Here is a 22,342-nt window from a genome sequence, read left to right on the forward strand (position 1 = left end):
GGGTTGGAAGGAACCTTAAATCCCATCTCATTCCGCCCCCTGCCATGTGCAGGGACCCCTCCCACTGTCCCAGGCTGCTCCAAGCCCCAGTATCCAACCTGGCCTTGGACACTTCCAGGGATCCAGGGGCAGCCACAGCTTCTCTGGGCTTCCCACCCTCACAGGGAACAATTCCTTCCATGTATAGAACTGAAATCTCTCCTCTTTCAGCTTAAATCCATTCTACCTTACCCTGTCCCTCCATCCCTTGTCCCCAGTCCCTCTCCAGCTCTCCTGGAGCCCCTTCAGGCCCTGCAAGGGGCTCTGAGCTCTCCCTGGAGCCTTTTCCTCTCCAGGTGAACATTCCCAGCTCTCCCAGCCTTCACGGTCACCACACATCCACTCACAGCCATGGCATGTGTTCTTTTCCCTTATTGCCTCAGTGACTGCTCAGAACTGGAGAATCCAATACAATTTGCATTTCTAGGCAATTAAATGTCAAAGCAAAGTCAAGATCCTGGCAAGCTGTCAAGGCTGTTTCTGACTGAGCCTGACTCCAGCACCCAGATGGTAATTAAAGGCTGTAGGACAAGACAAAGGGATGGTCAATACACTCCCTGCAGGAGGAGGAATTACCCCACAGGGCTCTCAGCCCTGGGTTAGGGCCAGGACTGGGGAAAAAAAAAATAAATAAATCATTGTTTATGCAGTTAATCAGGTTTAAATTTAACTCCAAACAATGTAATCAGATTGAAAGACTTAATGCAATAATGGGATGGGCGAGCTGAAGTGTGAGTAACCACTGGAGTGGGGAGGCACTAATGGGATTGGAGGCAGATGGAGTGGAATTTTAAGGCAGAAAGCAGCAGAATGTGCAGTGTGCACATTCCTGGGAGTTGGGCACTGCCTGCATGGAGATGCAGGAGAAGATGCTGGATGCTCACATGCAGTGGTGACCACATCTGTGTATTCCTGTGCTAATTCTACCCCAAAATCTGGGTGTGCCCATCCCTTGACAGCTTCATGGCCTTGTTTTGCCCACAGCACCTTTATTCTGTATCACTTTTTATCTTCTTTTTCTCTGCTGTTGGAGTTGGGGTTAAAAGCACAAGAGACAGGATTTTGTGTTCGGACTCGGTTGTTTATTAATTCTTACCCGTGTTTCAGTGAGTTCCACAGCACTTCTAGCTAACAAACTTAAAATGGCAATTAATTTCCCTCGTTACAAGGCTTTTCTAAGTCTTAATTGTCCAGTTAAGAACTAGCACATAAATTATTTTTACTTTTGACGCCACGACCCGCAGTGCAGCATTTTCTATCTAGTTAAAAAGCACCACCTAAACCCAGAAGAAGGTGGTGAAAAAGAAAGAAAACCTCCTTCTTAAAACCTCCATTTTGTTTTATCCTTATTACTATATTTTAAAACCTTAAATTCTAAATTTTTCACCGTGTGGAATTACACATTTCTATTCAAACTACACACCAGTGATCCCAGTTCTGCCATTTAGTTTTGGAAGCTTTCTCCAAGGCCTCAAGTCAAAAGCAGTGTTCTTTTTGGGGGGGTGGGTCAGTGCCAGGGCCACCAAAGTGGGATTTTTTTTTGAAAGTTCAAAACTCCTAGTTTCCAGGATTTCAAAATTCTGTATGGGACACAGATCTTGATCCATGAGATCATAACCTAAGTGTCTCTGCTTCCACGTTTTTTTTTTTTTTTCATCCACCATGGAGAAAAACTGTGAAAAGGAGACAGTGTTTGCCTGCTGGCACTTCCCTCACCACTTATAGGAAGATCCACCAGATTTTTTTGAGTAAAAAGATGCAGCAGTGATTTGTATTCTTCAAAAACAGCAGGACCCAACCCTTTCCCTAGCACTGGTAGCAAGTGGTTTAGGTAGGAAATGGTTTAGGTAGGAAGGGTTTTAGGTTGGAAGTTACTTAGGATGGAAGGGGTTTAGGTTGGAAGTGGTTTAGGTTGGAAATGGTTTAGATTGGAAATGGTTTAGATTGGAAGTGGTTTGGATTGGAAATGGTTTAGGTTGGAAGTGGTTTGGGTTGGAAATGGATTAGGTTGGAAGTGGTTTGGATTGGAAATGGATTAGGTTGGAAGTGGTTTGGGTTGGAAATGGATTAGGTTGGAAGTGGTTTGGGTTTAAATGGATTAGGTTGGAAGTGGTTTGGGTTGGAAATGGATTAGGTTGGAAGTGGTTTGGGTTTAAATGGATTAGGTTGGAAGTGGTTTGGGTTGGAAATGGATTAGGTTGGAAGTGGTTTGGGTTGGAAATGGATTAGGTTGGAAGTGGTTTGGGTTGGAAATGGATTAGGTTGGAAGTGGTTTGGGTTTAAATGGATTAGGTTGGAAGTGGTTTGGGTTGGAAATGGATTAGGTTGGAAGTGGTTTGGGTTGGAAATGGATTAGGTTGGAAGTGGTTTGGGTTTAAATGGATTAGGTTGGAAGTGGTTTGGGTTGGAAATGGATTAGGTTGGAAGTGGTTTGGGTTGGAAGGGGTTTAAAGCTCCTTGACCTTTCCTGGCAGTCATTCCCCCAATGTTCATTTGTTCTGCATGAATAGGAGCATTTCCAGCAATCCCTGAGGAGCTCATTCTCTTCTGGATGAACTCAGACCCTCTGGCATCCCTCAGGCCTGAAGCAGAGGTCAAGTGGAACAGTGGGGTTTTTTTTAGGAAGATGACAGCAGGTTGCTGAGGAAGAGAGGAATTTGCTGCTTCTAGGATGTAATTAAGGATGACCATGACACCATCAGTGTTTCACATCCTACTTTTCATGTTGTGGGAATCCTTGGGAAGAGCTGGGATGCTTGACCAGTGTTCCCTGAGCATCACGTGCAGTCTGTGTTGGTGTTTGTCATGGAGAGAGGCTGTTTTGCCTCTCATTTTTATTTTTTTTTTATTTTTGGTCTCTAAATTCTAAGAGTTTTAGACTTTCTGTGCTGACAGACACTGACCACCCCCCTCCCCACCAAGAAAAAATGCTTTTGACCTGAGCCCTTGGAGAAAGCTTCCAAAATTGAATGATAGAACTGGGATTATGGTGTGTAGTGTGAACAGAAGTGTGTGATTTCACATGGTGGAAAAAGAATTTAAAGTTTTAGAATATAAAGTTTTCAAAGTTTTGGAAAGCAAGATGGAGGTTTTAGGACAGAGGTTTCCTTCTTCACCTTTGTCTTCATGGGTCTGGGTGATTTTGTTTAATTGGATAGAAAAAATCTGCATTGCAGGCCACAGATGATTAGTTATTGGGTTAAAAGTAAAAATAATTTAGGTAGCTTTTCTTAACTGGAAAAGAAAAATCCATAAATAAACATGTGAAGAGAGAGATACAGCTCATTTTTTAGCTTGTTATCTAGAAGTGCTGTAGAACTCACTGTAATATAGATAAAATTTAATAAACATCTGAGTCTCAACAAGAAAATACCATCTCTCAAACATTTAATCCCAACTCTGGCAAAGAAAATAAAATTTTAAAGGGTACAAAGAAAATGTTTTATTATTAGAAACTATAAGGAAAAATAATACGAATCAGAATAAAACTTTAAGAACATTTTTTCCTCCTGTCCACAACTTCTTTTTTTTATATGCTAACTACACAGAGAAACAATTCAGTCAGTTAACCATGTTTAAACTAGTTTTTCACTAATTCATTTGGGAGTGGAGACTTTCTTCTTTAGCCTATGGAGATTCCTACACAAGAAACAGTTTTCTTGTAGCCTTGATGTTACAGTGATTAGTCACCCACATAAACTTTCTCATTAGCATCACCCTGTATCAAAATCAAACACTAATTAGTCTTTATCAAGTTAAAAAAAAAAAAAAGCTACCTGGGTCTCGACAAGTAAAAATTTTATAAAACAATCATTACAAAGCTCCACACTGGGCCAGCACACATCCCTCTGCACTGGGGTGCTCCTCTGTGTGGGACATTCCCAGCTGGCTCCTGCTTCCAGCAGCTGGAGCAGGGGCAGGGAGGTGAAACACAGCTGGATCCATCCAGAGAGATCCAGAAACAAGAGAGGGGATGGGGATGGGGACATGTCCAGCCTGGCCAGGAGGGGAGAATCACAGAGGGGATGGATGGAACACCCCCAGTGCTGCTCAGGGATGCTTTGGAAGAGGGGTGGTGGCAGAAATCAGTGGGTGAGAGCAGGGCAGGACACAGCGCAGCTCCACCAGCACACCCTGCACTGGGAGAACTGGGCTGGAGGCAGCTCCTTGGGGATGCAGCTCCTTGGGGATCCTCCTGAATCCCATCCTTGGAGATGGGCTGCTCTGGAATGGCACCACGGAGCTGCACTCAGGGTTCCTGTTGAGGTGAGAAAATGTTGGGGTGAAGCCTGGCTGAGAAAGGTCTTTGTTGGTCAGAAACCAGGGGAAAGCAGCTGTCACCCCCTGAAGGCAGCTACAAGAAATAAGGAGAGGGGATTTTTTTTTTTTTTAATAAGGGCATGGAGTGATAGGACGGGGGAATGGATTCACACAGAATGCAGGGTTAGATGGAATATTGGGAAGAAATTCTTGGCTGGGAGGGTGGTGAGACCCTGGAATAGAATTCCCAGAGCAGCTGTGGCTGCCCCTGGATCCCTGGCAGTGCCCAAGGCCAGGTTGGACATTGGGGTTGGAGCAGCCTGGGACAGTGGGAGGTGTCCCTGCCATGGCAGGGGTAGCACTGGATGATCTTTAGTGTCCCTTCCAAGCCAAACCATTCCAGGATTCTGACATCTCTGGGGCTACCTGCTGCAATCAGGCACATCCTGGCAGATTTCCTTTCCCTGGGCATGATGGAGGGCAGGACACACTGCAAACAAACATCCAGGACAAAAGAAGAAGAGGCTGTGCTGAAGGGAACCTGCAGAAATTTGGCATCTGGAAAGTGAGATGCACCTTACCCAGAGCTGCTGTCTTTTTGCTCCCCTTGCCAACACAGAACCAACCCTGAACAAGCATCCAGGAGAGATGCAGGGAGGTGGATTATTGACATGGAGCTCCCCACTGGGCTGCTGCACCGCTGCTGAGGAAGTCAGTGCACAACAAACATCAAGAATAATATTGCTCATTAGTGCCAGGTAATCAAGGCAATGGATCCAGTCATAAGCAGCCTCAGGAAGCAGAGTTCAGCTTCTGGAGGAGCTCAGAAGGAACTGGCTCATCAAAGAAGATCTCACTCATTTCGGGCATCCAGGAAAAGAGCATTCCTGTTGTTTGTAAGAAACAACAAATTCATTGCAGAGCCTTAATTAGAGAGAAAGGCCATTAATGGAGCCAGAGCTGCATTTCCTGAGCAGGCTGCTTAGCAGCTAATCCCACCCCCACAGCTGATCCCTGCTCCTTGTGGCATTTTCCCTTCACTCCTAAGCCTCTGGATTCCCCTCACCAGACATAAGGGAATAGGTATTAAATGGTATTTAATAGGTATTAAAGACTCAGCTGGTGTCCTGAGCTCCAGGGTCAGCTCCAAGCCTTCCCTTTGTTTCCCCAGTGCTGCCCTCTGAGGTGCAGAGCTCACATCTCCCTCTAGGTCACCTTCCCAGGGTCCAGTGGTCACTTCTGGCTCTGCTGGCCACTGGGTCAGCAGAGTGGCTCACACAAAAAATCCCAGTCTGTCATTTCCAGGGACACCCCAGGGCACAGTCGAGAAGGAGTTGCCTCTACAGGAGGTTTGGAATTAAATAAGGGACAGTGCAGGAGGTTGAACAAGAAAACTGGATCAGGAGGGCATGGAGATGCTGGAGAGATTCCAGAAGAGGCCCTGGAGCTGCTCCAAGGGCTGGAGCCAGGATGGGAGAGCTGGGAATGTTCACCTGGAGAGGAGAAGGCTCCAGGGAGAGCTCAGAGCCCTTTGCAGGGCCTGAAGGGGCTCCAGGAGAGCTGGAGAGGGATTGGGGACAAGGGATGGAGGGACAGGACACAGGGAATGGCTTTAAGCTGGAAAAGGGCAGATTCAGATTGGATATTGGGAAGGAATTCCTGGCACAGGGTGGAATTCCCAGAGCAGCTGTGGCTGCCCCTGGATCCCTGGCAGTGCCCAAGGCCAGGTTGGACATTGGGGTTGGATCACCCTGGGACAGTGGGAGGTGTCCCTGCCATGGCAGGGGGTGGAACTGGATGGGTTTCAAGGTCCTTTCCAATCCCAACCATTCCATGACTCTCTGATATTTAACTCCTCTCAGTCCTGCAGGATCCCAGGACACAAGGACCAGCCCTTAGCAAAGTTGGGGTTCTTCTTGCCAGGGCTCAGATCCCCAAAAAAGCCAGACTCCACATGGCTTTGGAATTCTCCTGTCCTGATTTTCCACCCTGGTGTCTGTGTGCAGGGCTGCAGCACTTCCTCTCAGGGACACAACCAAATTGTCTCTCCTAAAACACAGAGAGTGAACTTCATCACCAACTGACTCAAGAAATGGATATTTGGAGTTTTTAATTTCTGTCCTTACCTCGTTTGCCCCTCTCTGTAGCTGTGGGAGGGCAGCAGCTCCTGGCTGAGTTTTTCTCAGCATCCCTGTAATAGATCCTGCAGCTCTGTCTGTGCTTTCAAAGGGACCCGTGTCAGGTGTTGGCAGGGAAAAGCTAAGATCATTTTCTGTTCATCTTTAATGAAGCAAACCAGGAGTTAATTGGACAAAATCAAAGGGCTGTTGCGAGGTGCTTACATTTCTTCTCCCTAAAAATCAAAGCAAAGACTAGATCCTGTATCAAAGCAAGGACAGAGAATCTTTAATGCATCCTCACCATCAGAAGCAGCCCAGGACATCCCATAACTCTGGAATTTGTTCAGTCCAAATACCAGGGACAGCCAAGAAAATCACATGAATGATCCACATGAGTGTCACTGAAGGTAAAACTGGCCTTGGTCAGCTTCAGCCAACCTGGAAGGTTGGACTTGATGATCTTGGAGGTCTCTTCCAGCCTTTAGTGATTCTAGGATTCATCAGGATGATTCTCCAAGGAATCATTGTGGAGCATCCCTTTTCCAGGGGGATAAGCTAAACCAAGGCTGATCCCACTGCAGTGCTGGAGGTGTGGAAGGTCACTGCAGCTCTGATGGAATCTGGTGACTCCACCTGGTGTCTCCATGCTTTTGGAAGGCTCTTACCTCTCAGACCACTTGGGTTTGTGTCTTCTGCTGGGGAAGTTCTGCGTGCCTGGTTTGCCCCTCGAAGAAATGGGATCAAAGAGCAGGGATGCTGGAATTTGGGGGCTCTCCCAAATCCTGCTGGGGAATTACTGCAGGCTGCAGAGCACCAGCTGGCCTGGCCTGGGAGCCAGGGAACGGCAGGTTCAAGTGAGCACAAGGATTCCCAGCAGGAACAAAATGCTCTGCTGTTCCATTTCAGCAGGGAAGAAGCAGTGTGTGACCTGTTCCTGCAGCATCCCAGGCATTCCAGCCAGGCCCTCTTCCACATGGCTCCCAACAGGAGGTCTGGAGGCCAGGCTTGTTCTTTCACAGCTGTGACATAACTATTATGTGCCTTAGAATCCATGCCAAGAGAAGAACTGTTGGGTTTTTTTTTACCCTAAATCTCCTGCTTCCAGCAGCGTTCCCCAAATAATTTTTTAAAACATTATAAATCTCCTTTCAGGGAGGATCCCCAAACCTGGGGGCTGGTCAGGGTGTAGGGTGAGGGGCTCTGTGCAGCCAGCTGGGCTTAGACAAGTACAGATGGATGACAGACATTGCCCCTGCTGCAGGATTGTCACCGTGACCAGGCTGAATAAAACCCTAAATCCAGCAGGAATCCAGCAAGGCTGGGAGCAGGCAGAGCACTGTGTCTGCCCAGGGCCAGGGGATCCCACATGGGAGGCAGTGAAAGGGTTTTTAGTAAGGTCACGCTTGAAAAGAATCTATCCTTGTTTTATTTCCAGGCTGGAGCTTTTGAATCAGTTCTGCCTGCTGAGGGAATACAGTGCCCTTGTGTGTGCCTGAACAAAGCCAAGCTGGGGCCATCTGTGTACCCCAGGGACAGCACTTTGGGGATGGAGGCTTCAGCTCTGTTGCCAGCATTGCCTCACAGAGAGTTTAGGACACCCTAAAAAAAAAAAAAAAAAAAAATCCCACAGGCGCAGGGCTTGGGGCCAGAAATTGTTTAGCCACATGTGGAAGGGGTTGGTCAAGCATCCTGGTGTTCCTGTGGTCCAGAGCTTCTCTCCCCTTCACAGGGACATTCCAGGGGCTGCTTCTGGGCATCTGGCCTTGCCCAGCTCTCCCCAAACCCAACCCTCAGCTCCTCACTGCAGGGGGAGTGTCCAAGTGCAAGATTTCCCCCCAGTAAAGATTTCATCCCGGTGTGGTGGGACTAAACAAAATCCACCTAGGCTGAGTTGATGATGCCTCCAGGCTCCGAGGGATTGGCAGTGGTTTCTGCTCTTTGCTGTTGTGTCATCAACAGTATCAAAGAAATAAGTGGATTTAACAAAGTCCTGAAGTGCAGGCAGCAGTTTGGGTTTTGGATTTGGCATGGGGCGAGCCCCACTGCACAGCTCCCCCAGCTCTGCCTGGCAGAGGGGATGTGAGGTTTTTTCCCAGCTGAATTCCCCACTGCCTCCATCCTGGCTTGATCCCCAGTCCCTTCTGGAGCAGAATTTCCCACTGCAAGCTTTGGGAACACGAGTTTGCTGCATTCCTGAACAGCGATGGGGAAAGGGTGGGAGATAGGGGGGAGGAAAATTCCCCATGCACAAAACCCAGTCTGTGTCTCCAGGGGTGCCCTGAGCACTGCAGAGAGCTCCACACCCACCCTGCATCCCAAACCCACCCCATCCCTCCACTGGCACAGGAAAGGATGGCCTGGGAGTCCCTGGGGAGCTGCACTTGGGTGTCACCACTATGGAGGTGACACACCCCAAAGTGTCCCCACCTGGGGTGTCCTCCCTACTCAGGTTCTGCCTGGAGTTTTCCTAGTGTTGGATTGGTAAAGGGCTGCATCTTTTTTTCCCAGGAGGTCCCACCAGTTCTAGGATTAACAGGAGTGGGTGTAGTGGCATCCCTTCCTTTTCCAGAGGTTCCTGTGCACGTTACACACCCTGGAATTAATTCCAGTGGCAATAATGTGGCCCCCAGGATAATCCCCTGTGCAGATGAGATCCAGGTCGTGTGGAGGATCATCTTTGCACATCCCAGCTGCTCTCTAGGCTGTGGCAGGGACAGCAGGAGCATCCAGCCCCAAGGCACGCTTCACTCATGGAGCTGCTCTCCCAGGGGCTGTTCCACCTCAGGATTTACATTCCATCTTCCTCCTGCACACCCCAGATTCCCTGGCATAACTGCAGTGAAGGAGGAGAACCAAGGCCTCTGTTGAATGTAGCAGGGGAGTGGGATTCATTCCTAAAAATTCCTTTTTCCCCTACAGTTTGCACCCAGGAGCTGTGCTCACAAACCTGGTGCAGTGTGTGTGTCCTTCTGGTGACAAGCACAGGCTCTTCCTCTGTTGCTTGATTTGCAGCTTTCTGGCAGGCTGAGAGCACATTTTCTTGTGAAAAACCAGGAGAGCCTGAGCTGGAGCCATGTCAGATGCTCAGCAGCAGGATGGTGCAGCTTTGGAAGAGGGAGGATTCAGATCCATGGACTGTTCCTGTCACCTGCTTTGGCTCAGAGTTACAGAAATTTGCACCTGAGATCACAGAATCAAGGAATGTTTTGGGCTGGGAGGGATGTTCAGGAACATCTCATTCCATCCCATTTCCACCTAGTCCAGGTTGCTCCAAGCCCCATCCAACCTGGCCTTGAGCTGGAGAGGGACTTTGGGCAAGGGATGGAGGGACAGGACGCAGGGAATGGCTTCCCAGTGCCAGAGGGCAGGGATGGGTGGGATACTGGGAATTGGGAATTCCTGGTTGTGAGGGTGGGGAGGCCCTGGCACAGGGTGCACAGAGAAGCTGTGGCTGCCCCTGGATCCCTGGAAGTGTCCAAGGCCAGGTCCCTGCAGGATCCCAGGACAAAGGGACCAGCCCCAGCAGGATCCCAGGACACAAGGACCTGTCCCTGTAGGATCCCAGGACAAAGGGACCAGCCCCTGTAGGATCCCAGGACACAAGGACCAGTCCCTGTAGGATCCCAGGACAAAGGGACCAGCCCCTGTAGGATCCCAGGACACAAGGACCAGTCCCTGTAGGATCCCAGGACAAAGGGACCAGCCCCTGTAGGATCCCAGGACACAAGGACCTGTCCCTGTAGGATCCCAGGACATGGCACTGTGTAATCCCTCAAGTCTCAAGGGGCAGGTTCAGCCCAGGCTGCAGCTCCTGATTTCTTTCCAGAGGCAGCCTTGAATCCAAAAGTCAGGCACTCATGACTGGAGCCAAAAGCCAATTAGCAGCAGTTTAGCTTCATCTTAACTTCCTGACCGAATGCAAGTTTTAATTAAACATCTCATTTTAATTAGTCAGGCATCATGTATGGAGGGCTGGCCTCAAGATTCAAAGGCTGCAGGTCCTGTGCTTTAATTAAAACAAAGACTTGCATGAGTTCAACTCCAGCATCTGTGACAGCTCCTCCTGCTTTGGAGGGCAGAAGCAGAACAGCTGGGAGCAGCTCCTTTCCCTGCCATGGCATTCCTCTCCTTTTTTACTTCCATGTGGATGCTCCAGTGGAAGAACTGGCTGGGAGGTGACTTGGTTGGGAGGAGAGAAGAGGCAGGGGCTGGTTGCAGTGTTTGGGGGGTCAGAGCAGGTACTGGTGTGATGTCAGGAGCTCTTTTGGGGTGAGTTTTGCTGAGTTTGATGTTGGTTGACAGCAGCTGAATGTGAGGCTAGGTGGGCAGGAAGGCCAAGGGCACCTGGCTTGTACCAGTCACAGTGTGGCCACAGGAGCAGGGCAGTGACTGTCCCCTGTGCTGGCACTGCTGAGGCACCTCCAGCCCTGGGGACGGTTTTGGGTCACTCAGAACAAGACACTCAGGGGCTGGAGAGTGTCCAGGGAAGGGAACAGAGCTGGGAAGGGGCTGGAGCACCAGGAGAGGGTGAGGGAGCTGGGAAGGGGCTGAGCCTGGAGAAGAGGAGGCTCAGGGGGGACCTTGTGGCTCTGCACAACTCCCTGACAGGAGGGGACAGCCAGGGGGGATTTGGGATCTGCTCCCAGGGAACAGGGGCAGGAGCAGAGGGAACTGCCTCTAGTTGTAAAAGAAAAGGTTTAAATTGGATATTAGGGAAAATTCCTTCCTGGAAAGGTTTGTCCAGCCCTGGCACAGCTGCCCAGGGTACTGCTGGACTCACAATCCCTGGAGGGATTTAAAAGCCCTGTGGATGTGGCACTTGGGGACATGGGGCAGTGGTGGCCTTGGCAGTGCTTGGGGAACATTTGGACTCCATAATCTCAGAGGGCTTTTCCAGCTTGAACAATTCTGTGATTTTATGATCCTGCCCAGTGCCTGAGCCTGCAAACGAGCTGGGGTTTCAAATGGGACCAATTTCCTCATCCCTGCTGGTGTCCACCACCAGTGAGCTTGAGGCTCATCACACCCATGCAGCACCCAGTGCCCCCCAAAATAACAAACCCAGCTCCCTCCTCACCTCAAAGTCAGCGAGGATGAACTCCATCAGTGGCAGGCTGCTGGTACAGGAGGAAAACCAGAGCAGTTCTGATGATGCAGAGTTAAAATGATGCTTTTCTCTGTTTTTTTGGAGCCTGCTCAGCTGTCCTGAGCTCTCAGCCTTCTGCTCTCATCCCTGTGCTGGGACAAGGGAGAGCCAGAGAGTGACAGAAATGCCTTTGTCAGCCGTGCCTGGGAAGGAGGAGGGTTATGGAGCTATTAGTGAGCACAAAGAGAGGACAGATTCTCTCCTAAGTGCTCTGGGGACAGAGAGATTTAAATGCTTAGCTCCTATTAATGCTAATGCGAATCACAGAGGTCTCTTCTTACTGCCTTGGAGCAAGAGCAATGAAAAAAGAGAGCAGCTTTCAGCAAAGAGCAAATTCCCTTGATTTTAAGGCGCTGGTAAATGGGATTTTTCTTCATTTCACACTCATTAATTTCCCTGCCTGTGCTAGTTGAGGCTTGGGCTGAGCTCCACTCCAGCACATCCTAGGAGCTGCCAGGCCCATGGATGATCCCGTGGATGGTGTCCCCAACCCTAAAAAGCCACAAGGATTTTTGTTTTGTCACACAGAGATGCAAAGTGCAGCATCCCAGGTTGTTGCAGAGAGGGGAAATCCTTCCAGCATGTGTCAGAAATATTAACAGCTCTTGTGCAGGACTGCAGTGAGCTCCAAGAGGGACTTAATGCAGGGGTTGGAGTGACAGGAAAAGGGGGAATGGTTTCCATTCTGGGAAAGCCTCAGCATGAGGGGAATCCATCTTGGAGATGGGAATGAAGCTCCTGCAGGTGAAAAACCTTGGAGCTCCTTTGTCCAGTAAACAACCTGTGCCCACCTGTATGTAGGAACTGGCTTTAAAAATTATACATTTAAAAATATAAAATTTAAATATACACTTATATCATTTAAAATACACACTTATATAATTAAAATATACACTTATATAATTAAAATACACACTTTCCAGACTAGATAACACCCCTCTCTCTCTTGCACTGGAGGCATCAAGAATAACTGGAGCAGAGGGGAAGGGCTGAGCTGAGAAAGGCATGCAGTGAGACCACAGGCAGGGATGCTCTGAGCTGATGGACCATCTTTTTGTGGAGGCTCCAAGCTTGCTGCACCGTGGGAGCCTTTGTGCTGTGAGTCTGGGGGTGCCTGGGCTGAAGGAACTTCTGTGGACAGCACACACAGGCACCACAGAGCTCTTATGAAATTTTAAGCCCACTTTTAAAAAGCTTTCCCATTAGGAAAGCCTCAAAGAATTATGTTGATCTAAAAGATACCCTTTATGAAATGCATGTTAATGGAGGAGGGAAAAAAATCCTTCTAAAGACTTTAAAGGAAGGGGAAAAAAAAAAAAAAAAGCAACCAACCCAACATGCTGCAATTTTAATGAAGAGCTTGTAAACACAATCAACCCCTGCTGATTTTTTTCCATTAATTGCCTGTGTTATCAGGGGCTGGGGCCCTACAGCAGCACAGCTCTCAACAAAACACCTTGCTGGGCTTGGGGCATCTTCCCAAATCCAGGAGGGCTGAGGAGGGTGATGGAGGCTTTGGAAGAGGCAGGGGTGGGTTTGGGCTCTGACCTTGGCTGGGGGAGGGAGGAGGGATGGGGGGACCTGCTGAGCTGATTTAGCAATCCCATTTTTATTAGAGATGCATTTGCTGATTAGCTCCACATCCCAACGGCTGGGGCAAGATAAATTACAAAGGAAATGCAGGAAGCACTTGGGTGAGATTAAGGTCTCCCTGGGAAGCAGCAGCGAGGTCGTTTTCTGAGCCATTATTTTCTGGGCCATTAAAGGGTTGCCAGGGCTCTCTCCTGGGTTTTGCTCTTGATTTCTGCCCAGCACCACCTCAGCAGAGCCCTGCTCCCCTCTCCCATCTCCCACACTGGCACAGCACCCCTGGGAAGCCCAGTGCCTACATCCTGGAAGGATGGACACAGTCGATTTTTTTTTGGAGATCTGGGGACATCAACCACTTTCCCATCTCCCTTCTTGTGTCTGTCTGCCTCAAAGGAAGATCACACCCCCCAAAACCCTCAAAACCCACGGGGTGTTTGCAGCCAGTCTGCAGCCCACTAAAGAGCCAAAATCTCTCCCGGGGCGGTGGGGGGGGGGAATTGCTGAGGGTGATTTGGCTCTTGAGATAAATGCACACACTGCTGGAATCACAGCAGAAGGGGGAGATTGGGAAGATTCCTGAGTGAAAGTGCCATGGAAATGAAAAAGCTTTTGATGAACATAATGATTGTTATTACCACGTTCTGCTGCTCAGCCCAGCAGGGGCCAGGGCTGTGGGAGTGTTCCCACTCCAGAGGGAGAAGGAGCAGTCAGGATTTTGCAGGAAGATCCTCACTTTCAAGAGGGTTTGGGTGATTTTCAGCCTGACTCAGGTGGCCTGACCTGTGTTCCCAGCAGATATGGCTCAGATCCTGCAGAAATTTTGGTGATTCCCTGGAGGACACAGATCCAGGGGAGGGAGCAAATGGCTCACTGTGAGATCCAGGGTGGATGTGGCTTGTCCCTGATCACCCAGGGAAGCCTCTGGAGGAGGTGGACACTGAAAATCTGCTTCCCAAAGCCAGGATATCCAAGCTGATGGTTAACCCTGCTTTTCTCCTCCTTGCACTCAGGCACACCTTGGTGGGATGCTGGAGCTGCAGCCCATCCCCATCCCAAAATCCCACCAAATCCAGGGGGATGGATGAGTCCTGGACATGGAAATGACCTTGCTCTTTGCTTCCCTTGCAGAGCCAGCTTTCCCAGGCCCTGAATGGTTTGTCAGACAGAGCCAAGGAGGCAAAGGAATTCCTGGTCCAGCTCCGCAACATGGTACAGCAAATCCAGGTACTGAGTCTCCAGGCTGAGGAGCTGCCCCTTCCCACCAGGATGAGCCATCCCCTGTCCCTCTTCCCAAGCTTGGTTGGGTGGGAGCTCTCCCAGAGGAACCCACACCTCACTTTCCATGTCACACCCCTGAACCCTCCCCAGAAGTGCTGCTCCCTGCATCGTGGGGGGAATTGCAGAGTCCTGAGCCCTTCTCTTCTCCGCCATGGGTGGATCCAAACCTGTTCCTCACCTGCCACCACCACGTTTTCCACCATCCAAGGCCATAAGGATCCCACTATGGATTCATGGGTGGCAGTGGTGCTGCTGCACATGCAAAAATGACCCGTGTGGCACCATTAAAAAAGGAACTCCAGTTTTCCAGCTGGGGATGAGGATGTTCCCTGGGCTGTGAACTCCCTCTGTGCCCCACAGGAGAACAGTGTGGAGTTTGAAGCCTGCCTGGTGGCCCAGTGTGATGCTCTCATCGATGCCCTCAACAGAAGGAAAGCCCAGCTGCTGTCCCGGGTCAACAAGGAGCATGAACACAAGCTGAAGGTGAGCCTGGGTGGTGACAGAGCTTCCTGCAGGGTTGGCAATGGCTGGCAATGAGGACTGGGATGCTGGTTTTTTGGGGAGGTCACTGGGAAGCCACTCCTTTTCCACGTGAATTCCATCTTGCTGCAGATGTCCAGCCCACCCACAGCATGTCCCTGACACAGTGCTGCTTCCTTCCAGGTGGTTCCCACTGAATTATTGAGTTCATTTCTAGTCCTTAGGTCGGCAGAACCATGTGTACAGCATGGAAAATTACTTTATTAATGTCCCATGTTGCTCCCAAGCTTCTGGAGCGATCCTGCAGGATGCTGAGAGTGCTTCTGCTGAACTCCTGGGCCACTTGATGTCATGAGTTGTCACCAAGAGCAGGATTGACTCTGATTTCTCTGCTTTCATGGCCTCAGGGTGGTGGTGGTGGCACTGAGATTTTTGGTGTTGGGGGAGCAGAGGTGCAGCTCCTGGTTTGTGACATTCCCACTGTCACCACAGGACATCTTTCCAGCTGATGTGGGGCTGGGAAGGGAAGCAAAGGACCAGATCTCACCTGGGAGCAGTGGAACAAGTGCAGCCATGCCCAGAATTGTTGGACAAGTGATGGAGACCAGCTGAGGGATGTCACATCCACATTTAGGATTCCAGGGTCCCTCTCCCCAGGTCGTTTCAGTGTTCTGCCTGGAAACTTCTGTATCTCTTGGCCTTGCTTTGGGCCACCCAGGAGGCTGCCAGAGGGATTCCTGAACCTTCCTAAAACAAGGGAGAAGGCCAGCAGTCCTCTCTGCATGCAGACCATGGGCAGCAGGAGGGAATTTCCACGGGGAGAGGGACAATGGCAGCTTTGTGGGACCATCAGTGCTCAAGGCCAGCAACAAAGCACAACCCCAAACAGCCACAGCACAGAGGGGACCCCCAGTGCCTGGTGGGCTCCCTTTCCCTCACCCCCTTCAGGGCATGGTTAATTAAACTCTGACAAAGCCAGGCAGCACAAAGCAATTTCCCTGCTCAGCACAACCCACAGAGGCCTTTGGCTGGAGGAGTGGATCTGCATCCCTCTGTTCCTGTCCCATCCATGGATCTGCATCCCTCTGTTCCTGTCCCATCCATGGATCTGCATCCCTCTGTTCCTGTCCCATCCATGGATCTGCATCCCTCTGTTCCTGTCCCATCCATGGATCTGCATCCCTCTGCTTGTTCCTGTCCCACCCATGGATCTGCATCCCTCTGCTTGCATCCCTCTGCTTGTTCCTGTCCCATCCATGGATCTGCATCCCTCTGCTTGTTCCTGTCCCGTCCTTGGAATCCATGGATCTGCATCCTTCTGCCTGCTCCTGTCCTGTGGTCTCCATCCCAGCCCCATCCACCCTCTTTATCAGCTGGGCTTTGTCCTGGGCTAGGCCTGGTCCTTAGAACAGGAAACAGCCCCTGGGTTTGTGACTGGACTCCTCAATTAGCCCTGGAGCCTCCCTCCCTGCAGCTCCTGGAGCTCCATGTGCCGTGGGAAGGGCAGGAAGGGCTCTGTGGTGCCCAGGCAGACGTGGCTGCTGAGCCTCATCCAGTTAGAATCATGGAATCCTGGAATGGTTTGGCTTGGGAAGGACCTTAAATCCCATCCAGTGCCACCCCTGCCATGGCAGGGACACCTTCCATTATCCCAGGCTGCTCCAATCCCTGTCCAACCTGGCCTTGGGCACTTCCAGGGATCCAGGGGCAGCCACAGCTGCTCTGGGCACCCTGTGCCAGGGGCTCCCCATCCTCTCAACCAAGAATTCCTTCTTCATAGCTCATCTAAACCTCCCACTGGAGTGGGTGAAGCTGCAGGGATTTACACTCACTCTGAGATGACCCTGTGCCCATTTCCATCTGCAGACATGCCCAAGGTCACCTCCTGGCCTGTGCTTTATGTGGAATTGTGGCCAGGGTGAGTCCTGCAGGACCGTGGGGCTTGTCCTGGGGGATGTTCCCATCAGCACAGGACACTTCTGGCTTTGGGACATGTGCTGGGAACTTCACCTTTTCCCACAGCAGGCCTGTCCTGTGTGGCCACTTGTCACTGCCATGTCCTGGAGCATCTCACCCCAGGACAGGAGTGGTCACAGTGACCAGGGAGCCTTGGCAGTGCCAGGGAGCCCTTCCAGATCCAAGCTGGTGGCTCCAGCAGCCAGCACGGAGCCGCAGTGTCCTGGCTCCTGTCCTGGAGCCTGTGTCTCCACGGGCTGCTGCTCCTGCCCAGGGGGATGCTGGCCACCCTGGCACCGTGGGAGGGAGGAGGAGAGGCTCAGGGGACAGAGCCAAGCCCTGGCACAGGGGCACAGGCAGCTCTCAGGACACGGCCCAGGTTCCCAGCCCAAGTTGCCATCTCCGTGTGGGATTTGGGGTCAGCTTGGCTTTGGGACTGCCCTGCTTTGTCCTGACACACATTCTGTGGAGGCAGGCACAAATCCAGGCCTGACTCTGGGCCAGCACTGATTACTCCAGAGCAGGGAGAGGCTTGTGAGGGCACGGAGGGACATCTCCCTGCCTTTCTACAGCCTCCCACTACAGCCAGATTCGAGATTGAGAAACTGGGCTTTCAAAAAAACAACATCTGGAGGGGAACTGGGGCCAGGTCCCTGCTCCACCTGCAGGACAGACCTCCCTGTGTGTCCTTCTCATTGCTGGTCCTGCTTTTCCAAGGAGCAGTGGGGTCTTTCCCAAGGGATGATGTCCTCCAGCACATCAGAGGACACAGAGGCTTCCCTGGAGTATTGTCCCAGGAAGAAATCTCTCCTCAGCCCACCACCACACACACACACACACACACACACACACACACACACACACACACACACACTGAGCTCTGGATGCACCTCCTGAAGCTCTCAGCAGCATTGTGGATCATTCCAGTCCTTTTCCAGACCTTCAGGTCCTGGGATGCTTTTGCTCCATGATTTCTCCAGGCTGTTCAGGGCATTTGCCACATTTCCCAGGAGAGCAGGTCACACAGGAAACACTCACCAGGGGTTTCTATCCATGGCACTGGATCTCCAGAGGTGAAATCCTGAAGTCAGGATTTTCCAGTGGAGCTCAGTGTTCCCTGTTGGATCAGGTGGTGCCAACACAGAATTGTGCTTTTCCTGGCTCCAGCCTGAGCCTCCTCTCCTGAGTCACCTGTGTGGGATTCAAACTTTACCAGTGTCTGTCCTGGACATTTTTCTATCTGGAATTTTTTTCCACCTGGGTGTGCAGCTCCGTGGTGAAGCACAGGGCATCACCTTCCATCCCCACAGCCCTGCAGGTGACCCAGGGTGAGGAGGATCCCTCCATGAGACATTCCCAGCAGGATTCATCCCAGGCACTGGGGAGGCTGAGTACCTTGAAATCTGTTATCCACCCAAGCTCTAAAAAAAAGGAGGAAGACAGTTAAGTAGAGTTGAGTGGAGATGTTATTGCTTTCTAGGAGCTGTATTAAAATTAAAATGTAAATTATAGTTGATGTCATCTCAGGGAAGAAAAGCTCTTGAAAGAGCTGTCCTATTTTAAGGTCGTGGTGAACTGCTGTGAGTGCACAAAAACCCCTTTATATAGGCTGGAATTAGCAACCAGGTTCTGGCTGTTGCTTTATTTAGCACTTAAAGGGGGGGAAAATGGTATTTGGTAAAAATAAATACAAACAAAATGTATGGAGCTTCCCAAATCTCCTCAAAATCTGAGCCCTTGAAGAGCCAGGCTGGGCTCTGTGTCATTTCTGAGGTGACAGACAAAAGGAAACAGCCTCAGGTTGCTTCAGGGGAGATTTAGATTGGATATGAGGGGGAAATTCTTCATGGAAAGGGTTGTCCAGACCAGCAGTGGAATCACCATCCCTGGATATGATAAAACCCCATGTGGATGTGTCATATTTTCCTGGGAATTTGGTGCATCCTGTGAGTCCTTCATGGCCTCCCTCAGCCCAGCACAGTCTCTTGCACGAGTCCAAGGCTTGAGGAATTCCCAGATTTCCATTCCAGCTCTCCCCATCAACAAACTCTGCATTACTGGGGTAACAGGGAGTAAAAATCCCTCGTGCATGAGGAGAATCCCAGGATTCTGTGGCTTGAGAATCACAGGATTCAAGTGGCTTAAGGCCACATGGAAAATATTTTGGCTTTACTGACCCCACTGGCTTTAGACCAGGCCTTCAAATGTGTGAGAGATGTTTGTCTTATTTCTAAAGCCTTTCATTTTGCTAATCAAAGTGGCTGATGGAATCTTTCTGTCCTGTGTGCATCCCATTTCTCCTTTAAAGCCACGAAGCCCCACTAGATCCCAACCAAAGATCCCTCTTTTTGCTTTAAAAGCAGTTTGGTGCTGGTGAAGGCAATGTGGGTTTCTAGTGGTGGCTTTTGTGCTGTGGAAATGCTGAAATTAAAATGCAGTTTTATGCCCTGGTTCTCCAGATGGATGGTGCTGGATCCCTGAGGGGATCAGTCAGAGATGGGCTGGGACAGAGGTGCAGTTTTGGATTCTCCTGGAGCAGGCTGCCCTGGGCTGCCTCCCTGGGAGTTCGCAGTGTCTCTAATGCTGGACACTCCACAGCCTCTTTTTTCTGGTCTTTGACCACCTTTATAAAAAAAGAAAAAAAGCTTTTATTATGTCTTCACCCAGCAAATGCTGTTTCCTGGGGGTGGTGCCTGGCTGGAGGGAGCAGATGGCAATTCTGCTGGAAATACTTGGAAAGCATCAGCTCCAGCAGGGAGAGCTTCACAAATTCATTATCCTGGGCAAACCAGACAGAGATTTAAGCTGCAAAGAAGATAAGAAGATTGTTTTAGCAATCCCATCCTTGCTGCCTTCCCAGTGGCACGTGCATTTCCCCACAGAGGGGTCTCACACCAGTGAAGGGATGTGGCTTTTCCAGCATTCTGGGTGGGATCCCCACCCTGCCAATCTGCAGCCCAGCAGGCAGGGAATGCAAAACCTGCCTCTGGCTTGGTCGGTACAGTCAGGATGTGCTCTAACAGCAGGGTTGTGCCTCCACAGACTGGTTTTATCTCATGGTCTGCTGCTGGGAGACCCAGCATCCACACAGGCAAAACCCCTTGCAGGAGCAGGCAGCTCCTGAGACCTCTCTCTAAGCAGGAAGGGTCACACGAAGCCAAGAGGCTGCTTTGGACCCCCACTGCACCTTCTGGGTCCTGCCCTGAAGGACTGAGCATCCCTGATGAGAAAGGAAATCCAGGGCTTGCCTTCTTTCAGGAAGGTCAGTGTAGGAGTGGGAGCTCCAGGACCAGCTGTTGGCTCTGCTTTATCCTTCCAGGACCTGAAGGGGCTCCAGGAGAGCTGGACAGGGATTTTTGACAAGGGATGAAGTGCCTGGACAAGGGGAATGGCTTCCCACTGCCAGAGGACAGGAATGGATGGCATATTGGGAAGGAATTCCTGGCTGGGAGGGTGGGCAGGCCCTGGCACAGGGTGCCCAGAGAAGCTGTGGCTGCCCCTGGATCCCTGGAAGTGTTCAAGGTCAGGCTGGACGGGGCTTGGAGCAGCCTGGGACAGTGGAAGGTGTCCCTGGACATGGCAGGGGTTGGGACTGGATGGCTTTTAAAGATCCCTTCCATCCCAAAGCATCCTGGAATTCTGTGATTCACCCCAGCAGAGCTGTTCCAGTGCACTCAAGTGTTAGAAAGTGGCATTCAATGAACTCCTTACTCTAAAAACAGCAGTGTTTGAGGCCAAAACCAGCGTGTGCAGGTCCTGCTGCACAAAAGCTCCATCTCAGAGCCATCCAGCATCTCCACAAGCCTCTGGACAATGTCCTGGTCCAGAGGAGCAATATGGGAGCTCCCTCTGCTGCCTTGTCCACCCTGCACCCCCTCCCCAACTCCCAAGCTTGCTCCAGCCTCCCTCTGCCACAACCTGGAAACACCAGGCTGGGATTGCTAAAATCAGCAAGGAATGGCTGCTCCCTAAAAATCTGGAGCTGTTCTGGAGAGTGTTTAATGGCATTTCACACAAGCTGTGATGTTGTCTCAAGTCTCCCAGGGAACAAGGGATAAGATGAAAGGAAACAGCCCTGGGATACACCAGGGAAGATTTAGATTGGATATCAGGGAAAATTTCTGCATGGAAAAGGGTGTCCAGCCTTGGCACAGGCTGCTCAGGAGTCTCCATGCCTGGAGGGATTTAAAATCCATGTGGATGTGGCACCAGGGGACATAGGTTGGGGTGGCTTTGGCAGTGCTGGGGGAATGGTTGGCCTGGGTGGTCTTAGAGGGCTTTTCCAACATGAATTAATCTGTGCTCCTAAAATGCAAGGCTGGTAATTCTTTTCTTCTTCCTGCTAGGTGATTAAGCAGAGGTGATTAAATTTTAATTAAACCAGCACGTGATGGCATTGATTACCCTGCAGGAGTCACCCCCCCTCAAAACCCAGGTTCTTTCATCATGGGAGCCTGAGTGCTTGTTTTCCCCTACCCATCCCTCAGACAGGAATGCTGCAGGGATGCTGGCAGGAGGAGATGCTCTCCAGCTCAGAGTGGGCATCCCAGCACTGCTGAGCCTGTGGAGCAGCAGGCACTGAGCTCCCAGGAATGTTCATCCCTGTTTATTGCAGCTTTTCCCATCTCTCTGCAGCTGCACAGCTCATCCTTGCTGTAACACTCCACAGAACTGCACAGCTTTGTTCAGTGCTAGTGGAGAGCTTTACACACCTTTCTAAAGCTCTTCCAGGAGTAGAAAATAATAATAAAAAAAAATCTTCAATGAGTGTTTGAGCACATTCATCTAAGAATAAAATCTCTGTCCCAAGCTACTCTGCTACTTCTGCTTTCCCACAGCAGAAATCCTGGACCTGCAGGATTCAGTGAGAAGGAGCGGCCAGCTTTCAAATAAATCTTTGTGGCATCCCTCTCCTCCTTGCTGTGCTTCAGGGAAGGTCAGCAGAGCCCTCAGGCACCAGTAAACCACACACTTGTGCTCGTCTGCTGGGATACTGGGATGTGATCCCTTGGGGAACGAGCTGTGAGTGCAAGAGGTGCCTTGATATAGAGCCTGGGCAGCCCCAGGCAGAGCTTGGGTTTGTTTATTTATTTATTTATCTCCTCTCCCTGGAACTTCCTCAGAACTCATCCCCAGGCAGTGGAGAAAACGAGGGAATTCTGCAGCGTGGTCCATTCAGCTGATGAGCATCTCAAAGAGATCCTCAGGGATGAGGCTGGGGGAGTGGTGTGTTCATTCCTCTTGGGAAGAGCAGCTGCCAGGGTCACTCCTCATCCAGGACTGTCAGTGCAGCTGCCCCGGGGCCAGTCCCATCACCTGGCTGCATTCCAAGGGTGGATAGGGCAGCTGTGGATCTCTGGAACTTGGCACTTGATTTATATGGAGCTCACAAGCTGCCATGTGGAAGCTGGCCTAATTGAAGGCAGGGCACGGAGCTGCCCTCCTGCTTTGAATAATTATGGGTGTTAATGAT

The 22,342-nt window shown here is 50.6% G+C and overlaps 1 protein-coding gene across 1 annotated transcript in view; it reads left to right on the plus strand.

Annotated features, from left to right (window-relative positions):
- TRIM9 (tripartite motif containing 9) overlaps positions 1 to 22,342 on the plus strand; it is a 59,698-nt gene that overhangs the window by 19,175 nt on the left and 18,181 nt on the right. The window contains exons 2-3 of the mRNA XM_062495030.1: positions 14,284 to 14,379; positions 14,794 to 14,916. Coding sequence (XP_062351014.1) covers positions 14,284 to 14,379; positions 14,794 to 14,916 — 219 coding nt within the window. The remainder of the gene's footprint in view (positions 1 to 14,283; positions 14,380 to 14,793; positions 14,917 to 22,342) is intronic.

Source organism: Cinclus cinclus, chromosome 6, assembly GCF_963662255.1.
Source record: "Cinclus cinclus chromosome 6, bCinCin1.1, whole genome shotgun sequence".
Taxonomy (NCBI): domain Eukaryota; kingdom Metazoa; phylum Chordata; class Aves; order Passeriformes; family Cinclidae; genus Cinclus; species Cinclus cinclus.